The 27,371-nt window shown below is 41.8% G+C and overlaps 1 protein-coding gene across 1 annotated transcript in view; it reads right to left on the bottom strand.

The window, feature by feature from the left end:
* LOC124795653 (odorant receptor 2a-like) overlaps nt 1-27,371 on the bottom strand; it is a 97,051-nt gene that overhangs the window by 18,738 nt on the left and 50,942 nt on the right. Inside the window, exons 5-6 of the mRNA XM_047259727.1 lie at nt 9,981-10,083; nt 375-476 (exon numbers count right to left, since the gene is read on the bottom strand). Coding sequence (XP_047115683.1) covers nt 375-476; nt 9,981-10,083 — 205 coding nt within the window. The remainder of the gene's footprint in view (nt 1-374; nt 477-9,980; nt 10,084-27,371) is intronic.

Below are 27,371 nucleotides of genomic sequence, written 5' to 3'. Positions count from 1 at the left end.
TTTGATGTCCACTGGAAATATATTTTTATAGCCTCTTCTTAAAGAGTACATATAATTTCCGTTTGTTCGGGGAATAATACTTCGCCAGTGCAACCGCATTGAGCCAGTAGTGTCCAAAACTGGATCAGAATCCTGATCTGCAGCCGCAGGTAAGATCACATCAAGCGTCGCATTGGAAAGGATTAAGTAAGGTTTCCCAACGCGAGTGATGTGCAACGCTGCACATGTATTAACCCAAATCCTACTGTGCGCAGAGTAACTACACGTAACTGCGATATAAGCTCACTCACACTAGGCAAAAGTTTTCCTCCGTCTATACAGTGAAGACTGACTGTGCATGACTGTCACAATATGCTGCACTGTTAGCCACATACCTCAGCTAGGATCTCATCTCCGAACCAGCAGTACAGGAACATCTGCTCCGCAATCCCAGAGAGGTAGGAGCCGTACTTGAAAAGCCATCCTGAATCCGCCTTCTGCAAAGGAATTCGTCGTTGTTTGTAAACTATTACATGTATCGATACTCAGCAGCACAATTTACGCTTCAGCAATTTACTATGGTTGCCGTTGCAGGAAAAATTCTTACAGAAATAAAAAAAATGGTTGCAGATTTTGTGTCGAGATATCGTCTTCATCAAAGGAAATCACGTAAATGGGTTATAGACAATGTTCAGAAGTATTTTATATTATGCGTATCCGTAGCTCTTTTAACTGTCACAGATCCAATACTTTATTCGCAGTAAAACTGCAAAAACAAAGACAACTGGATGATGTAGTTTAAACTCAATAATTCCATACACTTCTTATCTACGGTGGTTTATACTATTACTGGCTCCAGTGGTCTAGTGTTATGGCTGGTTTTTCATACTGCAGTGAAGTCTGTCTTGTTGTGAAACTTCCTAACTGATATTTCGCATACGGATGGAACTCGAACTTGAATCTTTGGGCTACGCAGACAGTGCTGTTACTAACTCAGGTCTCGTCACAGCTTCCATATGCCACAACTACTCCCTCTTCCACGCTTTTTCTAAATCGCAACAAGTGAATGGCCACATGGTGACTCAAAAGTCAAACCCTTTCCTTGTTCGAGATTAACCAACTGATTAACTAATTTGGCACACTGTTAAACACCTGGTGACCATGAAACATATTGCGAGAAACGTCTGTTGCAGTATCGCAATTGGTCAAATGGTTTCCAGAAGTCATTTGTCGGATGAACATTGTGGAGGAGCAGTAGCAGATACAGTGCCGAGAATTCTTCAGAGTTACCTGGCCATGGTCCATGGAACTCTTCTATCCCTGACGTTTCGTCCAGAGCTACGTTGGACATCATCTGAGGTGCTCCTGGTTGTGCTGAGTCTTGCCGACTGACGAGTCGGACGTCGAAGAACGGCCTAAATACTGTGGAAAGTGGTCGTGGTCTGAATTTCACGTGATAGCAGAGTAAACCTTGTCAAGGTAGATTTCCAATGCAGCTTTGGACGAAACGTCGGGGATAGAAGAGTTCCATGGACCACGGTCATACAAACTGGAAGAATTCTCGGCAGCTGAGACATCCGGTCGTGAAAGCCTTCATTGTATGAGCAGATACACTACCGGGGAAGAAAAATCGCAGCACCGAAAGATAATTAGTGTAAAGTAATTAAATTTCTGGAATACGTTTGCGCAGATATTTAAGTGATTACAATGCAAGGTCACAGGTTAATGTAAGCCCGAGATGAGGCACTGCAAATGGGAAAAGCTGGTACATTAATAAGCGATGTAGCCATCAGAACATTTGATCCAAGCATGCAAACGTGTGTTGTACAGGTACCGGATGTCATGTGGGATGGAGTTCCATGACTGTCGCACTTGGTCACTACAGGGACGATTAACACTGTTTGCGGACGACGCTGGAGTTGCTGACCTTTGATGTCATATACGTGCTCGATTGCGGGCAGGTCTGGTCATAGAGCAGACGAAGACAACATGTCGACACTGTGCAGAGCATGTTGGGTTGCAACAGCGGTATGTGGACGAGTGTTATCCTGTTGAGAAACAGTCTCTGGCATGCTATTAATGAATGGCAGCACAATGGGTTGTATCACCAAACTGACGTACAAATTGGCAGTCAGGTTGCGTGGGATAACCACTACAGCGCATATGCTGTCATACGAAATCGCACCGCAAGCGATAACTCCAGGTGTAGGTCTAGTGTGCTAGCACATAGGTTGGTTGCAGATTCTCAACTGGCCTACTTCTGGTCGACACACGGCCATCCCTGGCACCGAGGCAGAACAAGCTTTCATCAGTAAACACAACACTCATCCACCCTGCCCTTCATTGATCTCTCGTTTGACACCACTGAAGTCTGAAATGGCAGTGGGTTTGGGTCAATGGAATGCGCGCTACAGAGTGCGTGACTCGGAGCTGTCCTTAAAGTAACGGGTTTGTAATAGTTCGTTGTTGCCAACTGCAGCTCAAATTACTGCTGCAGTACGATGCGCCAGAGCCGTACGCTGAACACGATGGTCTTCCCTCTCGGTAGTGCCACTTGGCCGTCCGGAGTCCGGTCTTCTTGTGACAACGGTTGCCAACAATCATCGACAGTGGCTAGTGCCAAATCTTTCTGCAATATCGCAGAAACAACGTCTAGCTTTTCGTAGTCCTATTACACTACCCCAGCTCAGTGAGGTGTTGATAATGGCGTCTTTGCCGCCTTAAAGGTATTCTTGACTAACATCAGTTGACTACGTCCAGCCTGAGAAGTAAATAATGCTCACGACTGCTACAGCGTGTATTTAAAGCAAACCTCATTTGCATCCTGACAGTAGCGCTACTAGCACCACTCTTATGTAACTGGTGCGAACTCTGAATAAACATCATCTTTCAGATACAGAAACACGCCAACAACTTTCGTTTATGTCGCGTATTTCTTTCTTGGTGTAGCAGTTCCTTTTTCCGTCAGTGTAGGAGGCACTTGGTAGTCCTACCGTTATTCATTGGACGTTGTAGCAATTTGTAAGCAGTTTTTGTTGTGACTTGGCAAGACAGCCAAGCCACTAGGAGATGAAGCCGAAAGGCACGCGTTTAAGCTCACGCCGGCTGGCGTGAGGTCTGGAACAGTTAAAGTAATTATACTAGCAAAAAAGGTACGTAGCTTCTGGAATACTTAACTTTAATCCATAATTGGTGAACATCGGTCTGACGGTACATGCATCACAAGATAAATAGCAAATGATAATGGCGCCTTGCTAGGTCGTAGCAAATGACGTAGCTGAAGGCTATGCTAACTATCGTCTCGGCAAATGAGAGCGTAATTTGTCAGTGAACCATCGCTAGCAAAGTCGGCTGTACAACTGGGGCGAGTGCTAGGAAGTGTCTCTAGACCTGCCGTGTGGCGGCGCTTGGTCTGCAATCACTGATAGTGGCGACACGCGGGTCCGACGTATACTAACGGGCCGCGGCGATTTAAAGGCTACCACCTAGCAAGTGTGGTGTCTGGCGGTGACACCACAGTTTTGATTCTCAGGAGGTCCAGATAACGATAGCCAAGAACTAATACGCACTCCGCTGAAAGATATTTGCTATCGTGGAAGGATTGTGACAGCACAAATGCAATACCGTGCGCAGGTGGTTGCCAGTCACTTTCGTACCGTAACCGCTCGTCTGAGAGGGAACGACTGCATTCTGAACGTAAAAACGTACATCAAAATGCAGACGAGTTATGGTTCTTTAATAAAGAGAAAGAAGATCGGTTTTCATTTGGTGGAAAGCCACATCCCTCATTATCGTCCATTATCATCCAGTCTTGAAAAAGACGCCTTTGAGAATGAGTTTCCATGTATATTGATATGTCTTTAGGTGGACACAAAAAATCCTTTACTTCTTCCTAAGTGAAACTATCGCTGCGCAATACAGATGGTGTATGATGATCATGTGGGACCTTGTATCAGTGCGGTGATAAGTATAGTAAGAATAAGTAAGTAGGTACAAATATAAAATGACAAATATCGAACAGACATGGCTCATTTAGTAAACTAGTATCTTGTAAAGAAAACAATGGAGTTATTAGGTCTCCCAGTCTCAAACCTGTGGGGCATATTTATGCTCTCTGGACAGACATTACTGTTCAGTCCTCCTCTCGATTCTGTTGCCGTGTTGACGTCAAACTTGTAAGCTAAATTTCATTCATTTTTAAAGCAGAATCTGTAGTATCACACCTATAATACATGCTTTGTTACTGCTTTGATCTTCTGAGTGCAAAAATGAATTCCTTTTGGGGAACTGTGTTTTCAGATTTTCATTCTATTGTGGCACGTATTCATAATTTTGTCTTGATTTCAACATATTTGACGCCTATGCCCTTGAGTTATCGTTGTTTGTGAGTTGGCATTGATTTGTGGAAAATAATAAATATCATACTGACACACCAAGCAAAATCTAAACAACAGAGTAATGTATAGACAAGAAGTGTAATTGAATTCCTGGAGAGGCCTAACAGAGAATGTGCTAAACAGCTATTCTTTCCATCCATTCTATTCTTTCAATCAATCGAATTTTTTGTTTTTTATAAGCAGTGGTAACAGATTGTGAGCACCATTGTCAAACTATCCATGGGAAATACAGTTATACAGAAGGTACGAAGTTTAAAATTGTTAATTTCATGTGAAATAGAGATCCAGTGTCGCTAGAATGCAGCCTTCCTGTCGTCAGTGAATTGCTGCGTATCTTTTCCTTTAACTTAACGTCAAATTTCCTTTAAGCACACATGGCATAATTTGATAATTACAACAGTAAAACAAACTTTATTTCGGAAATTAAATTTTCATTGAAGGTAAATTTACAGTTTTACGTAGTGAGCCATATACAGGGTATTCAAAAAGGTACGGCCAAACTTTCAGGAAACATTCCTCACACACAAACAAAGAAAATATGTTATGTGGACATGTGTCCGGAAACGCTTACTTTCCATGTTAGAGCTCATTTTATTACTTCTCTTCAAATCACATTAATCATGGAATGGAAACACACAGCAACAGAACGTACCAGCGTGACTTCAAACACTTTGTTACAGGAAATGTTCAAAATGTCCTCCTTTAGCGAGGATACATGCATCCACCCTCCGTCTCAAGGAGTCCCTGATGCGCTGATGCAGCCCTGGAGAATGGCGTATTGTATCACAGCCGTCCACAATACGAGCACGAAGAGTCTCTACATTTGGTACCGGGGTTGCGTAGACAAGAGCTTTCAAATGCCCCCATAAATGAAAGTCAAGAGGGTTGAGGTCAGGAGAGCGTGGAGGCCATGGAATTAGTCCGCCTCTACCAATCCATCGGTCACCGAATCTGTTGTTGAGAACGTACGAACACTTCGACTGAAATGTGCAGGAGCTCCATCATGCATGAACCACATGTTGTGTCGTACCTGTAAAGGCACATGTTCTAGCAGCACAGGTAGAGTATCCCGTATGAAATCATGACAACGTGCTTCATTGAGCCTAGGTGGAAGAACATGGGGCCCAATCAAGACATCACCAACAATGCCTGCCCAAACGTTCACAGAAAATCTGTGTTGATGACGTGATTGCACAATTGCGTGCGGATTCTCGTCAGCCCACACATGTTGATTGTGAAAATTTACAATTTGATCACGTTGGAATGAAGCCTCATCCGTAAAGAGAACATTTGCACTGAAATGAGGATTGACACAGTGTTGGATGAACCATTCGCAGAAGTGTACCCGTGGAGGCCAATCAGCTGCTGATAGTGCCTGCACACGCTGTACATGGTACGGAAACAACTGGTTCTCCCGTAGTACTCTCCATTCAGTGACGTGGTCAACTTTACCTTGTACAGCAGCAACTTCTCTGACGCTGACATTAGGGTTATCGTCAACAGCACGAAGAATTGCCTCGTCCATTGCAGGTGTCCTCGAAGTTCTAGGTCTTCCCCAGTTGCGAGTCAGGCTGGAATGTTCCGTGCTCCCTAAGACGCCGATCAATTGCTTCGAACGTCTTCCTGTCGGGACACCTTCGTTCTGGAAATCTGTCTCGATACAAACGTACCGCGTCACGGCTATTTCCCCGTGCTAATCCATACATCAAATAGGCATCTGCAAACTCCGCATTTGTAAACATTGCACTGACTGCAAAACCACGTTCGTGATGAACGCTAACCTGTTGACGCTACGTACTGATGTGATTGATGCTAGTACTGTAGAGCAATGAATTGCATGTCAACACAAGCACCGAAGTCAACATTACCTTCCTTCAATTGAATCAACTGGAGGTGAATCGAGGAAGTACAGTACATACTGACGAAACTAAAATGAGCTCCAACATGGAAATTAAGCGTTTTCGTACACATGTCCAAATAAAATCTTTTCTTTATTTGTGTGTGAGGAAATTTTCCTGAAAGTTTGGCCGTACCTTTTGGTAACACCCTGTATACAATAACAAATGAGCGGGTACTGAAGCGAACTGCGAAAAAGTTGTGCCATAATTATGGCACAACTTGATGAGTTGATACACACATTCTGAGGCATCAAGGAACCGTCAGTTTGGTAATGGAGAGAAATGCGACGGATAAAAGTTGTAGAGGGATACCTAGGTATGAATCCAGCAAACAGGTTCAAATGGATGTGTTTGCAGTAGCTACACAGAGGTGAAGACGCTTGAGTAGGATAGACTAGCGTGGAGAGGTACATCAAGCCAGTCCTCGCACTCGAGAACGAAATAATATTAATAATGATAATAATAATTACTTCTGTGTTATCTGTCATGTCTGTCACTTTCATGGTTCTGTGGCTGTGAAAGGTAATTAAAACCAGATGATAAAATAAGAGGTTGAAAAACTGTCTGTAAAATAAATAAATATTGTGGAAGTTTTTTAATCAGACATTTATCTTCCTGCGATATCTATAACTAGCTTAACCTAATGAATTCGTCCGGCATGGAACTCCTTTGTGTCAAGTGTAGTTGTCCGTCTAACTACACTCCTGTAAATTGAAATAAGAACACCGTGAATTCATTGTCCCAGGAAGGGGAAACTTTATTGACACATTCCTGGGGTCAGATACATCACATGATCACACTGACAGAACCACAGGCACATAGACACAGGCAACAGAGCATGCACAATGTCGGCACTAGTACAGTGTATATCCACCTTTCGCAGCAATGCAGGCTGCTATTCTCCCATGGAGACGATCGTAGAGATGCTGGATGTAGTCCTGTGGAACGGTTTGCCATGCCATTTCCACCTGGCGCCTCAGTTGGACCAGCGTTCGTGCTGGACGTGCAGACCGCGTGAGACGACGCTTCATCCAGTCCCAAACATGCTCAATGGGGGACAGATCCGGAGATCTTGCTGGCCAGGGTAGTTGACTTACACCTTCTAGAGCACGTTTGGTGGCACGGGATACATGCGGACGTGCATTGTCCTGTTGGAACAGCAAGTTCCCTTGCCGGTCTAGGAATGGTAGAACGATGGGTTCGATGACGGTTTGGATGTACCGTGCACTATTCAGTGTCCCCTCGACGATCACCAGTGGTGTACGGCCAGTGTAGGAGATCGCTCCCCACACCATGATGCCGGGTGTTGGCCCTGTGTGCCTCGGTCGTATGCAGTCCTGATTCTGGCGCTCACCTGCACGGCGCCAAACACGCATACGACCATCATTGGCACCAAGGCAGAAGCGACTCTCATCGCTGAAGACGACACGTCTCCATTCGTCCCTCCATTCACGCCTGTCGCGACACCACTGGAGGCGGGCTGCACGATGTTGGGGCGTGAGCGGAAGACGGCCTAACGGTGTGCGGGACCATAGCCCAGCTTCATGGAGACGGTTGCGAATGGTCCTCGCCGATACCCCAGGAGCAACAGTGTCCCTAATTTGCTGGGAAGTGGCGGTGCGGTCCCCTACGGCACTGCGTAGGATCCTACGGTCTTGGCGTGCATCCGTGCGTCACTGTGGTCCGGTCCCAGGTCGACGGGCACGTGCACCTTCCGCCGACCACTGGCGACAACATCGATGTACTGTGGAGACCTCACGCCCCACGTGTTGAGCAATTCGGCGGTACGTCCACCCGGCCTCCCGCATGCCCACTATACGCCCTCGCTCAAAGTCCGTCAACTGCACATACGGTTCACGTCCACGCTGTCGCAGCATGCTACCAGTGTTAAAGACTGCGATGGAGCTCCGTATGCCACCGCAAACTGGCTGACACTGACGGCGGCGGTGCACAAATGCTGCGCAGCTAGCGCCATTCGACGGCCAACACCGCGGTTCCTGGTGTGTCCGCTGTGCCGTGCGTGTGATCATTGCTTGTACAGCCCTCTCGCAGTGTCCGGAGCAAGTATGGTGGGTCTGACACACCGGTGTCAATGTGTTCTTTTTTCCATTTCCAGGAGTGTATATTAATACTTAATGTCCATTGGTACCTTGTTAAAAGTTCTGATTTTCATATTACGTTTCAATACAAACAGCTCTACTGGAGAGGAAGATGGGTGAAAGGCGTCTATTGGGGCCCACTTGTACGTGGCACCAGAATAAGATAAGAATATTAATAAATTAAAATGAAACTAGTCGCTGTCTGTGAGGGAAAGACGATGCAGTAGGCAATTTCTGTGGTGTGCTGTTTGAAGCCACCAAGAGTTAGATTAATGTAGGTATGTCAATATTGTTGAACATGAAACAGAAATCTTCAGGCAAATAAGGTAAAGATGTTCAATAATTACGATTTGTCTTTTTCCCGACATGTTAGTATAGATGAGTTCGCTGATAATTCATAATTGTTGAGTAACCCAAGAATGTGCGTAAACGATTTTGATAAGGAGGCTAATTAAATATTCCATTTTTGTAATGCTTTTAAGATTTGTTAACAGAGCTATGTGTAATTTGATGCAGGCCGGTGTGGCCGTGCGGTTCTAGGCGCTTCAGTCTGGATACGCGAGACCGCTACGGCCGTAGGTTCGAATCCTGCCTCGGGCATGGATGTGTGTGATGTCCTTAGGTTAGGTTTCAGTAGTTCTAAGTTATAGGGGACTGATGACCTCAGATGTTAAGTCCCATAGTGCTCAGAGCCATTTTTTTGTAATTTGATAATTTTCATGTATGTTGGATTGATGCAGTTAGATAATACTTGCTGGTTAAATCTCATTGTTTGTGAATCGATTGTGAGTTATGTAACTTCAATTGTCAGATGTTTTTGAAAAGCCAAACATAACTTGGAATACAATTTTGCTAAAAAAAACTGAGTGTTAGTAATTCACCATGATCAGTACCGCCTCCCAGTCCCAGTCCTATATTTTTTTAAAGAATTTGTATTTTCTTAAATGTTCTTGTTTATCAGCCAAATGAATTTCATGTGCATTTCAAGTATTATGGCCATCATTGCACACTGCTGAGCCTGTAGCTAGCATTTACATTTCTTTTTTTTTATGAGAGACCAGAATATATCTCGTTACTCCGTTACTGCTTTAGAGGTAAGAAAACTTAATTTATTTGCTATGTGCAAAGGGACCAAAGTTCACAGTTGAACAGGGGCAGATGATTCAGTGCCTAAGGGGCTGAATGTATTTTGCAGTGACTGTATTTCATTATTGGAAGTGGGAGTTCCATTGCCCAATCAATTCGTGTAAAGTTTTGCTAACAGTAGCACAGAGTAAGCACACCAGTTGCAGTTACAACACGCAACACGACATTCCGAGTTCCGTATCCATTACACAAATCAGACTTTCATTCAAATAATCAGAAAACAAATATTTTTAAAAGAACGTTACATGGGAACTTAAGATAAGATAATTGTCCAGCAGATGACATGCGGTAAAATAAACATGAGTATCGTCTCTTGTTGTTCCTCAATGTATTTATGTCGCCTAATTTATTTGCTAGCATGATGATGAAATCGTGTCCACAGCTAAGCTTGCAATATATTGTTGCGCCCCTTACTCTCAGTTTGGGACTTTGTGACGCACTGAGTGGGTAGCAGATCTCACCAGAGTCGTGGTGACGAATGCGCTGACGCTGACAGTGATCATGTCAGCTAGAAACTGGCCCAGCATGATGGGACCCACCAGTGTACTCAGTCGCTGGATTAACCTGCAACCAAAAGATAGCTCGCATCACGAAGGCACGCGCATCGGTGCGTCTACCTGAGTGAATAAAAATGGTTATAATGTATGCTAATTGTTACACTGTAAGAAACATTAAGCATAACTGATTAAACTTAAAGCATCGAAATTGTAACTCCATTCCTTCCGAACTGACTATGCAAATGTAGACGAGATGTGGCTCAAATTCAAAGATATAGTAGCAACAGCAATTGAGAGATTCATACCTCATAAATTGGTAATAGATGGAACTGATCCCCCATGGTACAGAAAACAGGTCCGAACGCTGTTGCAGAGGCAACGGAAAAAGCATGCGAAGTTCAGAAGAACGTGAAAGCCCGAAGATTGGCTAAAATATACAGACGCGCGAAATTTGGCACGGACTTCAATGCGAGATGCCTTTAATAGGTTCCACAACGAAACATTGTCTCGAAATTTGGTAGAAAATCCGAAGAAATTCTGGTCGTATGTAAAGTACACAAGCGGCAAGACGCAGTCAATACCTTTGCTGCGCAGTGCCGATGGTACTGTTACCGACGACTGTGCCGCTAAAGCGGAGTTATTGAACGCAGTTTTCCGAAATTCCTTCACCAGGAAAGACGAATGGAATATTCCAGAATTAGAAACACGAACAGCTGCTAGCATGAGTTTCTTAGAAGTAGATACCTTAGGGGTTGCGAAGCAACTGAAATCGCTTGATACGGGCAAGTCTTCAGGTCCAGGTTGTATACCGATTAGGTTCCTTTCAGATTACGCTGATACAATAGCTCCCTACTTAGCAATCATATACAACCGCTCGCTCATCGATAGATCTGTACCTACAGATTGGAAAATTGCGCAGGTCGCACCAGTGTTTAAGAAGGGTAGTAGGAGTAATCCATCGAACTACAGACCTATATCATTGACGTCGGTTTGCAGTAGGGTTTTGGAGCATATACTGTATTCAAACATTATGAATCACCTCGAAGGGAACGATCTATTGATACGCAATCAGCATGGTTTCAGAAAACATCGTTCTTGTGCAACGCAGCTAGTTCTATTCGCACGAAGTAATGGCCGCTATCGACAGGGGATCTCAAGTTGATTCCGCATTTCTAGATTTCCGGAAAGCTTTTGACACCGTTCCTCACAAGCGACTTCTAATCAAGCTGCGGGCCTATGGGGTATCGTCTCAGTTGTGTGACTGGACTCATGATCTCCTGTCAGGAAGGTCACAGTTCGTAGTAATAGACGGCAAATCATCGAGTAAAACTGAAGTGATATCAGGTGTTCCCCAGGGAAGCGTCCTGGGACATCTGCTGTTCCTGATCTATATAAATGACCTGGGTGACAATCTGAGCAGTTCTCTTAGGTTGTTCGCAGATGATGCTGTAATTTACCGTCTAGTAAGGTCATCCGAAGACCAGCATCAGTTGCAAAGCGATTTAGGAAAGATTGCTGTATGGTGTGGCAGGTGGCAGTTGACGCTAAATAACGAAACATGTGAGGTGATCCACATGAGTTCCAAAAGAAATCCGTTGGAATTCGATTACTCGATAAATAGTACAATTCTCAGGGCTCTCAATTCAACTAAGTACCTGGGTGTTAAAATTACGAACAACTTCAGTTGGAAAGACCACATACATAATATTGTAGGGAAGGCGAGCCAAAGGTTGCGTTTCATTGGCAGGACACTTAGAAGATGCAACAAGTCCACTAAAGAGACAGCTTACACTACACTCGTTCGTCCTCTGTTAGAATATTGCTGCGCGGTGTGGAATCCTTACCAGGTGGGATTGACGGAGGACATCGAAAGGGCGCAAAAAAAGCGTAGCTCGTTTTGTATTATCACGTAATAGGGGAGAGAGTGTGGCAGATATGATACGCGAGTTGGGATGGAAGTCATTAAAGCAAAGACGTTTTTCGTCGCGGCGAGATCTATTTACGAAATTTCTGTCACCAACTTTCTCTTCCGAATGCGAAAATATTTTGTTGAGCCCACCATACATAGGTAGGAATGATCATAAAAAAAGAGAGAAATCAGAGCTCGAACAGTAAGGTTTAGGTGTTCGTTTTTCCCGCGCGCTGTTCGGGAGTGGAATGGTAGAGAGATAGTATGATTGTAGTTCGATGAACCCTCTGCCAAGCACTTAAATGTGAATTGCAGAGTAATCATGTAGATGTAGATGTAGATGGTATTATTTCTGCGAATCTGTATGATCTGTAATGCAGGTGAACTTACTAATTTTCAAATCACGTTTCGTTTTGGACACTTATTGATGCATTTAATCACAAATTACTAGTACTAAATAACTGTTTTCACAAGAGCATTGCATTATTTGGTGACTCAGAGCATCATTAACAAAGGAGAAGCTCTTAGGTATGAAAAGTGACTCTGGAAGAATTTTTTCTGCCTAAAAGAAATTTACAAGGAAGAATTTGATCTTTATTTGTTTCCATTTACTAGCCGTTGGTCTTTATTGCCCATACGACGTCCCGGTTTTACTAGACGCTATGGGCCTACGGGGCTGTGGTCACAACCTTACGGAATATTTCTCACTGTCGCGGTGCCTTAGGAGCGTGGGCAGAGTTCTGTCCCGGAAGATGCCGTTAGATAAGAGGATAAGGACTTCAAGCAGCTCTGTTAATGTGGATTAGTAGAACCTTAATAGATTTAGATGAAGTTATTCTCACGCAACTTGCAGCGTCGATTTCTGCCCACACTCGTAAGTAAAATATAGACATCGTGGCAGCGGGAAAAATTCTTGAGTTCGAAAGGAAGTGGATCTAGACCGGTTCTAGATCTAAAAAGACGAAAACTGCCCACGGTGTCTAGCGAAATTAGGATGACGTGTGGGCAACACAGATGACTGCAGCCTTTTTACATTTTTATTAAATCCACCTAATTCCTTTTAGAACATTATTTGAAAAGCATGCAGTTTGAAATATTCAAGCACATCAAAGCACAACTTTTCTCATACTAAAAATCGTGATCGTTTTAATTTATCATTATATATTGCATTTTATTACAACGCAATCATTTTTTATGATGTCATTGTGGCAAAAATTTAAATCCGCTTGAATTTTACTGTTTTTTATCACTGACGTTGCTTCTCCACAACGTAACATGGGCCATATATCTTTTGGCATTGATACTGTGCATATATAACCATTGTCTCTTCCCCTATTACATAATATATTTTTATATCCGTATTATGCAGAGAGAGTCACAAAAGAAGTAACACCTTTTTTATTTTGTGAACGGTTACATACATCGAAACGCGATTTTCTGGAAATGTAAGAGCGTCAAGGGGCACGTATATTTTTGTTTAGTTAATGTGTTTAGCGCTGGTATCAACGGGGATAGTGAAAGACGTACTATTTTTAAATCGGACCCTATACTTTTTATAACTGCATTCGATAGCTCTTGAGAAGAGAATTAAAGTGATATAGCGTCTGTTGATGTTGACATTGAAACCTGTCGTAAAATATTCGAGAAATGTCCTAGAATGTGAGAGCATCGCGGTAGGCCTGCGCTTCAGCTTTATTTCCCCTTTGAGCAATTTACGGCCTAAATGGTGGTCCACCTACGAATGTAGTGTTTGAAAATACGACATAGGCTAGAATCTAGCGTATCACAAAGGGCTTAAGAAAACTATTGCATATTTGTCTGTACTCCCAGATTTATGTGAGCTGAAATAGAGAAATCAACTGTTAATTCTTCAAAAATAACATCGTCTTAAAGCAACTACTGTATGAAAGATATAAATATTAGAAGAAAGACTTTACCTGTCTCTTCCTGTACGTAGCTGTGTGCTTCTTAGAGGTAAAATACATGCTGTCGGACACCTGTATCTACCTAAATTGCTCTAAATTATATCATGTATGGTACATTTGTTGAAGTACACATGTGGTATCGACAGCTACGATGCCACAACGTAGGTGCGCTCTGCTAGGTTGGCACTACGACACCGACATCGACGATGCGCCCTCTAGCCGGCGCTGTGCAGCTCTACGAGCGCCGCTTCCGATTCAGCCCATGTGATTCCGACGAGACGACCTAGCAACATTGTTTTTACTTCATAGGGAGCTAGTCATTACAGACTTTGTTACTTCAGTTACTTCAAGGATAGTTTGTCCAACTACTAGTGGCTATTAGCGTTGATGCCTACCCAGCTTCGCACCTACGTGCTCTTCAGTGCAAAGCTACATATGTCATTGACTACTATTCTCTATTAAATGTTCTGTAAAGTTAAACTTAGTATCGAAGCATTTCACCTTTTCCTGCTCCTACTCACTTCCTACATTCGGCCTACCCTTCAGTTTACAGGAGCAGACCCACGCGCCGCCTTCCAGGCGGGATACAAGCAAACATTTTATTCAGAATACTTTGGTGGTCACCTGTACACCACAAAATAAATATTCTTCTGAACGAAACGTCGTTTCATGCTGAACGTAAGCGCGTAATGACTGTGTTACCAGCTATGTGCAGTACACGCTGAAGAATTACTTGGTAATGCAGTGCAATTTGGTACACATACAAATGAAATAAACAATTTACAAGCAATGGTTTGGTAACCATCCAGATCATATAACACAAATTTTGTCCTCCAAAAAAACAACTTCACCTTTTATTTGAGCATGTGTTCAAGCTGTTTACCACGGACTGAAAGACACATTTGCAATCATCGTTGGAAAGAACGATGAACAGATGTGGTTACAGTGGATGATATGATAGAGAATGTACTGGCGATTCGACGACACATAGCGCCTGGGGTAATTGGAGCTTCGTCATAGACTGAATCAAATCGGGGGCCTCGCACGCTATTTGAAAACAGAATTCCATCCTATCCAACATCCAGGAAAGTTCATTCAGTATTTGTATTGCAACACGGGACGAGTGATCTGGACAACCGTCGTGTAGCAGCCACATACACTATCGAATATCAAGTGGTACCTCTTCTAGAAGAATATTCGTCAGAATGTGTACGTACGTATGTCCGTTTAGAGCCCCTGAGACTAAGTAAGGTCCCACAACGTAATTTCCAATGATGCCGCACAACACGTTTACGCTCCACGACAATTGATGTTGCACCTGACGAAAACAGTAGGGCACGGTAGTGCACGTTGTGCAAATTTACATTAGCGTGGTTAGTAAACGCTGCTACATCAGTAAAGAGCACTCGTTGGAAATACGTAGCCGCGCGGCTTTAGCCGAGCTGCCTCAGGTGCTGCAGTCATGGGCTGTGCGGCTGGTCCCGGCGGATGTTACAGTCCTCCCTCGGCCATGGGCGTGTGTGTTTGTCCTTAGGATAATTTACGTTAAGTAGTGTGTAAGCTTAGGGACTGATAACCTTAGCAGTTAAGTCCCACAGGATTTCACACACATTTGAACATTTTTGGAAATACGTAGGGTGGACTCTCAGCTGCTGAATGGCAAACCGGCAAAATTCTGTACGACGTTCGAAATCACGGTCGTCGAATGTCTCAGATAGAAACAGATGATAGAAATTGAAATTCTGTCTGTAACGCCGGAAATGCATATCCTGTTTCCATCTACTGCACTGCAAATTTTTTTCCTTATTTTGTTACCTGAAGATATAACATTTCTGTGTCTTTGTATATTGTAATTGTTTTACTATTTGTATATACATGCATTTATGTCGATGTATAATTGGTTTGTTTTGTGAATATTATTTGTATTTATACGCTGGGTCTGGCCTAGGGAAAACTATACTATCGAACGAACACATCGATAGGTCGTGTGGAGAACGAAAGTGTGTAGGATCTTTGGTAGTGTTAACTCTGCCGCGTGGAGCGCGGGCTGAGCAGAGAGGGCCTGGCTGGGGTGGTGCAGTGGAGCAGGTGTGTTGTATGAAGCTCCTGCGAGTTGCCGCACTTTCGGGGTTTGGCAGCATGTAATTGCGCTCGACTTGCGATGATAGTTTCTGACATGGTGTCGCGGACGGGAAGCATTAGCTGGCGCACATCAAGAGCCCGTTTCGTCTGGTGACCGTGTCGAGAAGAAGGCGCGCCAACATCCAGCTTCTGCAACAACGACGGCCGACAATGAGTGACTGTCGCCACCTCCTCGATCGACGGCTTCAAACCTTCAATCAACCAACAAGGAAGACTGGAAGCACGTAAAGTTTTAGAACTGTATGGCAGACCTCAGCTTTTCAAACTTTTAAAATTGTTGCATCACAAAATTACAGCAACTTAGCATGAACGTTTGTTGCTCATTGTCCCAATTGCATTACCAAGCAGGGTCCCTTCCTTTTCCAGAATGAACCCGAGTGTCGTTGAAATTCAAACGCCAGCATCATTCGATTTCACTGCTTTAATTTCAAAGTTCAGTTAAGGTATTCATAGCTGGCTACAATATTTAGATTACACAAGCACAAATTAAGAGTGCGAGTTTTGTTACCGTATTTTAGCTTACCTGTGACTGCAGCTCAGCTTGGTACGTACTAAATTTTACTACTGTTAATTGTTCAGAATCATTTAATTCAAGTTCAAAGTTAAATCCCTTATTTCTAAATTGCGTAGATTCAAGTAGCTTTTGAAATGATTGTTGAGGTAGTCCAAGACTAACCGTATTTTACTGAATTTCGACGTGCTTCAGAAAGAAAGCTCACTATTAACTTCAGTCACTAAATTAACTTTCGATTTTCCCGTTTTATTAATTCTTTTGCTAAATTAAGTCAGAGTGTTGCGAAATTTATTACTTCTGACAAACTTTCAGTTTTCACACTGCACGTGTCAACCTTCTGTTGCCACGCTTCTAGTGATAATTATATGTGTAATAACCTTTCTTTTTCAGTTACTATAGTAATTGTCCTTAGGAGTGGCGACCGTAATTTCCCCCAAATCTCAAATATCTAATTACCGCTAGTTAATTGTTAACGTAACGGCCGCACATTTACTTTCTTTATTAACTTTACCCCTTTTCAAAATTAATTTCCACTTGTTTCATTAGCATTTTTCCTTTCATTTAGATGTAAGGCTTTCCTCCCTCTTTACCGACAGATTAACTTCGGTGGTGATTGCTTTTCCCAAATTTCCATTAGGTACACGCGGTTTAATTTTTCACTGTCATCAAGGTCGATAAGTGAGGGGGAGGTTACATGTCGTTGCAGGATGCGACTGACCCTCGTCTAGCTGATTCCACACTGCTTGGCAATACGTCTCGTACGACTGTGCGGATTCATTAGCGTCGTAGCCAGAGCAGCTTCTTCGTGTTCTCTGTCAGTTGCAGTTTTCTTTCTTGTTCTCCTTTTGAAGTTCTAGCAGCATGTCTGCACCAGCGTCAAAATAAATCGTGTAAGTGCCTGGCGCTTCGGGCAGTGGCGATACGAATAGATAGCCCTATATCGCAATACAGTTTTTTACAGCAATTCTTTTACATTCACCGTATAAAAGTAGTATGTCCAACTTCTCCCCATTGGTGCACGCAGTGAATGCTACAGCAGAAATGAGCGGCCTGCAGTGCAGAAAAGAAACCAGGCAGATATGTTAGCGTTCGACACAGCGTAGCGTGAGAGCAGTCGAGAGCTTGGCGGTATTTGCACCGCTAATGCCGTTTCCGGCCGCACTCCTCTCAAATTCTAGGACATATCTAGAGTTTCTTACGACACGTTTCAATGTCGGCATTGTCTTCTAAAGAGTTGTCAAACACAGTTATAAAAAATATATGGTTACATTTTTAAAAAAGTACTTCCTCCAATATCTCTGCTGATACCAGCGCTAACTACATTAACCAAATAACAAAAATAATCGACCCTCTAACTTCCGTCGAAAACCGCGTTTCGATATGTGTAACCGTTCACTAAATGAAATGGGTGTTACGTCTTACGTGAAGATGATGTTTGGCTTGTGGGGCGCCCAACTGCGCGGTCATCAGCGCCCGTACAAATTCCCAATTTCTACACAGTCCGAGTGTTTTTACACAGTCTAGTCTGGCCGCTGTCACGAATGATGATGATGACAACACAAACACCCTGTCTCCGGGCAGAGAAAATCCCAACACGGCCGAGAATCGAACCCGGGACCCCGTGATGCAGAACAGCAACGCTAGCCAATAGACCACAAGCTGCAGACTACGTCATACGTGACTCATCCTGTCGAGTGACAGTTCCAGATACACTTCATAATGGCCTAATGAGAAGCCGGCCTGTGTGGCCGAGCGGTTCGAGGCGCTTCAGTCTGGAAACGCGCGACCGCTACGGTCGCAGGTTCGAATCTTGCCTCGGGCATGGATGTGTGTGCTCTCCTTAGGTTAGTTAGGTTTAAGTAGTTCTAAGTTCTAGGGGACTGATGACCTCAGATGTTAAGTCCCATAGTGCTCAGAGCCATTTTTTGAAGCCTAATGAGAAGACCGAAACCGGTCGTGTGGACCTAATAAAGTTCTTATTAATCGACTGGAGCAGCTTTTCATTAATAAACAATTTTGTCGTTCTGAGGAAGATAGGAGAAACGTCAACGATTCCTCGCTGAAGGAACTCCATCGGCATTTACATAATTCGGTAACTGACAGAGAAATGATGGAATACCAATACTACGGAAACCAAACTGTGTAAGTAGGCTGTTTATGTTTTCTCTATGTAAGTAGGCTGTTTATGTTTTCTCTATGTAAGTAGGCTGTTTATGTTTTCTTATTGGCAACGTTACGTAGCGCTCAATATGAAAATCACTGGCTGTGCTGTGTGCAGTCTGTGGCTAGTTTGCATTGTTGTCTGCCATTGTAGTGTTGGGCAGCGGCAGCTGGCTGTGAACAGCGCGTAGCGTTGCGCAGTTGGAGGTGAGCCGCCAGCAGTGGTGAATGTGGGGAGAGAGATGGCGGAGATTTGTAATTTGTCATGAACTGATATATATATTATGACTTGTGATGATATTAAGGTAAATACATTGTTTGTTCTCTATTAATATCTTTCATTTGCTAACTATCCCTATCAGTAGTTAGTGCCTTCAGTAGTTTGAATCTTTTATTTAGCTGGCAGTAGTGGCGCTTGCTGTATTGCAGTAGCTTGAGCAGCGAAGGTTTTTGTGAGGTAAGTGATTTGTGAAAGGTATAGTTTAATGTTAGTCAGGGCCATTCTTTTGTAGGGAATTTTGAAAGTCAGATTGCGTTGCGCTAACAAAGTATTGTGTGTCAGGTTAAGCACAGTCGTGTATAAATTGTTCAAAGGGGAAGTTTCATATGTCGACCCTTAGCCGAGGATACCTCACTGGAATCTTCTGATTTTTTCTTGTAGTTTGTGTATTTAGTGTAGCTTTTGTTTATTGCTAGCGCGTAATTGTAGAGAGAATTTCCTTTGTAGTTGCAGTCTTTCATTGTTGTACAGTAAAACAGTTGTGGCATGCATGTAGATTTGCACCAAGTATTTCGCAGCTGCGCTTGCAATTAACTAGATATTATTTTCAGTGCTATGTTAATGTGTTCTCTTATTTTTGATCTTCAAATTGTGTTTTTCTGTGTTGTCGTGTGAAATACTGTGACAATAATGGCGTGTGAAAAACGTAACACTAGGCTCCAAACTAAACTGAGAAATAATAGCGATGACGAGCGTAGCTTATCAGCGCCGCCGAGTAATGAATTTACTAATGTTCAAAGTAGTAATTTGGTAACTGTGCATAGGGAAATGGAGCAGGCGGCAAACAATGGCGTGGACAGTGAAACAATTAGTGAAGAGGGACGCATTATCGAACGATCGGTCGGCAACAGCTCGCCTCAGGAATCCGAAATGTCAGGACACAATTTTGCAAATACTGTAGATTCAGGTTTTGCGTCCTCACCGTTTTCTCAAATGAGTCAAGACACATTTTCCGCTTGTCAAAATGTGAATGTTGCCGGTGCAAATTCACTGCCGAAAAGCACTGAGGAACATGTTTCAGACACCAGTGCATTGTTATTACAGTTAATGCAACAAATGGAACAAAATCAGAGACAAACACAGCAAAAGCTTGAAAAGTTAGACACAATGGAACAAAATCAGAGACAAACACAGCAAAAGCTTCAAAAGTTAGACACAATGGAACAAAATCTTAAAAAGTTAGACTCATTGGAGCAAACTCTTGAACGAACACGTGAGGATTTAACGGCTGAGTTACATCACGTTGAATCGAAATGTCAAAAAGTCTGTAACGACGTAAAAACACAAATTTGTGAGCATTTCCAACCTATTTTTTCGCGTCATGAAAATGCATTACAGAATCACGAAGCAGCCATAAAAGAACTGCAAACTATTGTTCATGAAAATCACAACACCTTGCAAGTTAAAATTGACGCAGTTGCATCTACCGATTCGGTTACGCAACTTGCAAAAAGTCAAGAAAACTTAAAAGACACAGTAGACACGATTGCAACACAAATGGACACTCTGAAACTTGGTTCAGAAAAACATACAGAGGAAATGATTTCACTATCAGATAAAGTAGCCGAACTTTCAGATCAGTTCACTAACTTATCTACAAAGGTAGATGATGATCTGAATGACACAACACCTGTAGCCTTCACTGACACAGAAGAGTATGAACAAATTAGAAAATTCAAACAAAATCAAAATCAAATCAATACACAGTACAAAAGAGAAATCCGGGAAGTGCAAGATCAGTTGGCACAAGTAGTACAAGAATTACGTATTTCAGAGGACACTCGCGCCCCAATACGGGAAGAGGGACATACAAATACGGAACAGACACAAAATAACACAGGGCATTTCGGAAGTAATGAAAGAAATTGGGAATGTGCAGCGAATTTTGAGAGGGAACGGCCGACACGACCTAACAATGACCGATATGCGACTCGCCGACATGATGATTTTGACTATAAGCTGTTCATTACTACACGTAAATTCAAAACATTTAAGAATTCTGGCAACGACATTCATCCACAAGCATGGCTCCATCAGTTCTCTCATTGTTTTCCTCCCAACTGGTCGTTGGAACACAGATTAGAATTTATGTGTGGCTACTTAGAGAATGAACCAGCTGTAAGAATGCGATCGGTAATTCACGATTGCCACAGTGAAGGAGAGTTTTACCATGCCTTCCTCTCAGCATATTGGTCTCAAGCTACACAAGACCGTGTAAAACATAACATCATAATGATGAAACACTTCGAACAATCTGAATTTTCCAGTCTTGTGGAATATTTTGAAGACATGTTGCACAAGAATCAATACCTGTCAAACCCATACAGCCCCTCAGAACTCATCCGCATTTGCTTAATCAAACTGCCTGAACATTTACGACATATTATTTTGGCAGGACGTTGCAAAGACGACATTGAAGCATTTCAGGGACTTTTACAAGAATTAGAAATTGACACTGACAATCGCGGAACGCGAAAGCAGGAACACAACAATTACAGGTCACATCCGTCGCAATTCCGCGATGAAAGAAGTAATAACTTGACACGACAAGGCTATTCTCACAACGCAAATCGTGACCAAAACAGACACCACCCATATGACAACCATTGGCAGAGTAATAGTTACAGAGAAAGATCGCATTTCCGTAGTAATGAATATGACAGAGATAACCATAGAAACAGACAATATGGTGATCAGAACTATTATTATCAAGGGAGACAGAATAATTTCAGACGCAACGGACCAGCGCGCAGTTACGATTCAGGGAGAAATTCTCCACCACATGACCGACACGAAAGAAACTGTGTAAACTACCGACAAAACGACAGACCTGAATTCCATCCGAACTGGCGAGCTTTAAACAGAGCTGGGCCCTCTCGGCAAGGCGAATTTGTGGAAGTTAGGCCTCCTAATCCCAGTAACGACGCGCGGCAACAAAGAGACAGACAATGACTCGCACCGCAGGCATACACGTGCGCCGGCTGGCTCCGAGAAAAATAACATTATATCTGGTACTGCTAATGAGATTTTAATGCAACATTTTGGTTTACTTGAAAATACATTCCGGATTTAAAGTACTTTCTGTGAGATACCAGATGAGACAATAGTTAGTTTATGTGACAGCTACACGATTTTTATCACGACGCTACTAATGAGTGACAATTTACAATGTTGCTTTTGCGGTGTATCTGTTTTATATCTGCACAGTTTTCTGAATTCTTCTGGAAATCAAAACATGTTTTATTAGTAACTTTTGTGGTATAGCTACAAGGAGACAGCCTTTTCCATAGCACAACAATACGTTACAGCACAGTACTTTCATCATCACAACAATAAGCGTAATAACTAAGATATCTCTACGCAAAGCATTTCACTTTTGTTTATCATGAGGTAAGTACATTGGCTTCTGCAGAACTTAGCTTTTGGAGGAAAATAACTACGACACTTTCACAGAGATTAACTTACAACAATATGCACATTTAGCGCTACAGGACACGCATTTCAGTGATTAATTTTGTACTTAAAACATTTATTTTTAAAGATTTTTGAATTACAAAGAAAGTTTTCAGTGATACATTTCATTTCATTGCTGTAATATGTAACACCTGAGGGTATAATTACATTAATCCTCAGGGGGGTACACGCTTACTTTGTGTACCATGTGTGTGGCAACCACAAGGAACCCTAGCTAATATGGTATTTGCTTATACAACTTTACACATCGGTACCATATTTCTCCAACACATAATTACACAGCTATCTGATCATTTAACTGAGAGATAAACATGTTTTTTACTACGTCAGTGACACATGTTTACGTAATTACACTGTTGGATAACTTCACACTTACGAAATTGTATTTTGTCTGTACTGTGTGAACTCTTCATATTTTTTCGGAACCATTGTGATACTATGAGAGCTTTGAATGATGTATTTGGTAAAGGGATTATGATTTTTAAAGTACGTTTGAGGCAGATGACACTTTTGACATGAGCAGAGAATTTTTTTTAATTATTGGAGGAAGCTACGACGATTTTGAGATTTGACTGAGGTGTTATGATGTTATTTTTATGACGACGATGTGTATTATGCTGCTGAGGTATGTTTACGATTAATAGGCTGAGGCTACTATATGAGTTATTTGATTATGCTTCATATTTATAATGACGAAATATTGACGAGTGTCGATGGGTACGTATATGTGTAATAAGGTAAGGAGTAATGAATAGTGGGTAGGGACTCTTGACTTGTGAAAAAGGATGTTGGAAACCAAGAATCGTACTTTAAGAGTTATGACATGTGTGAATCATGTGTGAATGTATCACAATGCCACTGAACATTTTTTGGACACTGTTATATTCATAGGATTTTGTTTCTACAGATTTGCAACGCTAATTCTTCACCTGTGAAGTATTTTTATGTGAGACTGTCACTTTAGCGAAAATTGCTGTCGTAAATATTTCCGTACGAAAGTTAAGTGACCACCTGCACGTAATGCGTCGCGGGCACCCAGCTGTGTCAGACGCCTGGAGAAAAAGTCATTAGCGCGTGCCTTTCAGAGCAAAGGAAGAAAAAAAAAAAAAGGAAAGGGAAGGCCATTATCCTGGCCATTGTCATTCCTTTAGAGAAAGCATCGCAAAAAACGACATGGTCGAACTTGAAAACATATGATTACACTAGCTCTTAATTTACGATATTTACTGAAATGCCTAATAAAATGACAAGAAATATTTTTACATCTGCACACCTGATTATGACAAGCGTCTTTCTATGAGAGTTGAGAGAATTTCTACTAACTTACGAAATGCCACATGACTATTGAATGATATTTTTATGCTTTGCTTTTCATAGTTGCTTATTTCATTTGACATCTGTTTTCCAGCTGTGTTGCAGCATTGCTTTTATAAAATAAAATGCATTCGCTAATGTGAACACTTTCTGTCAACAGATCTATTAAATAATTATTTTATGATCCACATTCATTATAAAAGGAGCACTTGGAAAGGAAAGAACAATAAGAAGGAACTAGTAACTGCATTCATAATTTTCATTTCAAGTAATTGGTAACTTTTTGGTAGAATAACTTCTTGTGGTGCACCACTTTAATTACATAGACATTAAGATGTGAATATACATTTCCCTTATCTGCATTGTTGTTTAGTGTAATATTTTTTCTGCTTGCGCTATGTCATGTTTAGGTATAAGTTGCTGCTGTTTGCCAGGCATAGTGTTATTGAATTTGACTTTTGCTCATTTATGCTGCTAGCTTTGCCAATTTGCATTTTTTTGCATTGCTGTTTGTGTTGATTTGTTATGTGATGCTGCATTGCCTCGTCCCTTAGTTTAGCATCTGAGCTCAGTAGATTTAAGTTAGCTTAAGAGGGGGTAGACTATAAGAGAATGAGTTGCGATGAATTGGAAGAAATGCATTGAGAATTAATACGAAAAAAGTACATAAAACAGGTTTAGGTAGGATTTTCTTGGAAATAAATGTTGAGGTAAGAAATGTGTGAACATATAAATACAGAAAGCATGCTTAGATAGAATTTTTTTTTGTGGAAACAGAGGATGAAATAAGAGGAAAGATATATGAAGTTTTGGGTTGGACTGCAGTACCAAATGTTACACTGAAAACGAACCCTGTCCTTTCCTATTGGTGTTATCCCACTATGTGTTTGTGTACCCTTGAGTATTTGTTTTCTTCCTGTCTCTGTGTACAGTTTCATAGAATTTTTCTCTCTTTTAATATTAAGCTACATTCACTATGATGAGGAATACTGTTATCCTCGAATATAATTGGCATTAATAATATGTTATTTACTTTGTAAAGATGTTAGATATTGTTAATTCCGTTCTGTTTAATGCTCATGTGTGAAGTTGATGTTTCGAAAGTTATTGTGATCCTTTATGTATGTACTCATGTCATAATTCCACTGATGTATATGTTTATTTCTATTCTTTTGTAAAGCCTGTACTACAAATGTTATCTGTATTATTATGTTCTTTAATGATGTATTTTGTACCTTTGTAATTGTATTTTCATGTTGTAAATTTATAAAATTGTAATTGACACCAGATCATCTTATTATTAACTTGTAAGTTACATTTCACTGCACACGTTTCTGTTGGTCATAGTATATGGACAATATGTGAGAAGTTGGGACTGTTAGTGTTGGCACGTGTGTTTATAATTCAGCAAGGGACTGGATAACAGCATTGCTGGTTCTAAGGACAATTCCAGAAACTTTGTGAGTGCACAAGTGGTGGTTTATGGACTTGCTATATTATCCGCAAGACTCTTCAATGGTGATTGTGCACCTGCACAGTCACAACAGATGGCTGCTGGCTATTTCTACAAGGACTGCAGTGGGTCTGCACCTCTGGTGGCCCACCAATACCATTATCTCTACAAGGACTGCAGTGGGTCTGCACCTCTGGTGGCCCACCAATATCGTAATCTCTACCAGGACTACAGTGGGTCTGCTCTGTGATGACCTACCTACCAATATTCTTCAAAACTTCGAATGACTCTGCTGTGGGTTTGCTCCATTGTGGCCCATTACCTGTCAGCATGTCAAGAGTCAGCACTGTCTTTCCATTGGAAGGACAACACTACTTCTTCAAGACTGCATGGAAATCCACTACTTCTGTGTGCATTGTCTTTTACTGCTCAGACTTTGAGAAAAGAAACGGCAGTTTCACTGTGATGAACAATGTGGACTGTCTTTATGGACTGTGAGAAATTTTTAGCTTTTGACCAACAATGTATCAATAAGTGTGTGCCTTTGATTTCTTTGTTATTGTAATTATGAAAAATTTTTTTCAAATCTGTATTGGCCACTGCCCAACCCAATTTGTAAAAATTTTTGTGGGGAGCATGGGGGCTATGTAAGTAGGCTGTTTATGTTTTCTCTATGTAAGTAGGCTGTTTATGTTTTCTCTATGTAAGTAGGCTGTTTATGTTTTCTTATTGGCAACGTTACGTAGCGCTCAATATGAAAATCACTGGCTGTGCTGTGTGCAGTCTGTGGCTAGTTTGCATTGTTGTCTGCCATTGTAGTGTTGGGCAGCGGCAGCTGGCTGTGAACAGCGCGTAGCGTTGCGCAGTTGGAGGTGAGCCGCCAGCAGTGGTGAATGTGGGGAGAGAGATGGCGGAGATTTGTAATTTGTCATGAACTGATATATATATTATGACTTGTGATGATATTAAGGTAAATACATTGTTTGTTCTCTATTAATATCTTTCATTTGCTAACTATCCCTATCAGTAGTTAGTGCCTTCAGTAGTTTGAATCTTTTATTTAGCTGGCAGTAGTGGCGCTTGCTGTATTGCAGTAGCTTGAGCAGCGAAGGTTTTTGTGAGGTAAGTGATTTGTGAAAGGTATAGTTTAATGTTAGTCAGGGCCATTCTTTTGTAGGGAATTTTGAAAGTCAGATTGCGTTGCGCTAACAAAGTATTGTGTGTCAGGTTAAGCACAGTCGTGTAAGAATTGTTCAAAGGGTACGTTTCAACTGTAATTAGAGCCAGTCACCCTGATCGCACTAATCGGTATTTCGGAGAGAGGCTATTGGGCATATTGGGCTATGTCTCTGAGGCTACATATCCTGGTATTCAAAGTTTCACCGCGATTTCAGGACGATTTTCTTTGGTCAATTTCAAATAAATAAGACACGTGACTATATTCGGGGAGATAATTATGCTGGAACATGCATAAATAAGAAGCTGCTCTATTGAACAAACCTTCGTTCCTACCTGATGTTGCGAAAAGCTACTGGAGTGTCAGCTACACCAACGTATGATAATTCACTAGAACAATAGACTTCCATGTCTAGCAAATATTGCAGTATAACCATTATCCGTTTCTCTCGCTTCTAGAACACGTAGAAAAACATTGTACATAGTTCAGAAAACATTAATTAATAACTTACTAGCGAAAGAAAGTATTGTATTTCAATTCGTCCTTGAATTTTAAACACATAATTATGTTCAGATATTCATGTTTTCTGGACTTTACATCTTTATTCATTGCTGACTTCCATTCCACTGTTACGAAGGCGACTGGTATTGCAAACGATTCGTAACTTAAGAAATGGATTCTTGTTCAGACTATCTTTTCTGTGCACATCACCAGACGTCGTTCACAAAACACGGAAAACCACACGTGCACGCAACAGTTACCGTACCAGCAAGTACTCCTTTTCCCGATAACGTCCGATAGCTTTCTCACGCCCAGCTGAAGCCGAATTTACGATATACGCAGCAGCTAAATTAAGATTCACAAAACCGGCGGATAAATCAGACACCATGAGAAAATGAAAAATGAGAGAAACGGTGTTTTGGGATGAAAATAGTGTGTTTTTAGTACATGTGAGAAATCAGAAAACAGTAATAATGTCTTCACGTGTGGTATAGATGGAGGTTTTG

This window comes from Schistocerca piceifrons, chromosome 4, assembly GCF_021461385.2.
Source record: "Schistocerca piceifrons isolate TAMUIC-IGC-003096 chromosome 4, iqSchPice1.1, whole genome shotgun sequence".
Classification (NCBI taxonomy): domain Eukaryota; kingdom Metazoa; phylum Arthropoda; class Insecta; order Orthoptera; family Acrididae; genus Schistocerca; species Schistocerca piceifrons.
The sequence above is the reverse complement of the archived record's forward strand: the minus strand, read 5'-3'. Positions and strand labels throughout refer to the sequence as shown.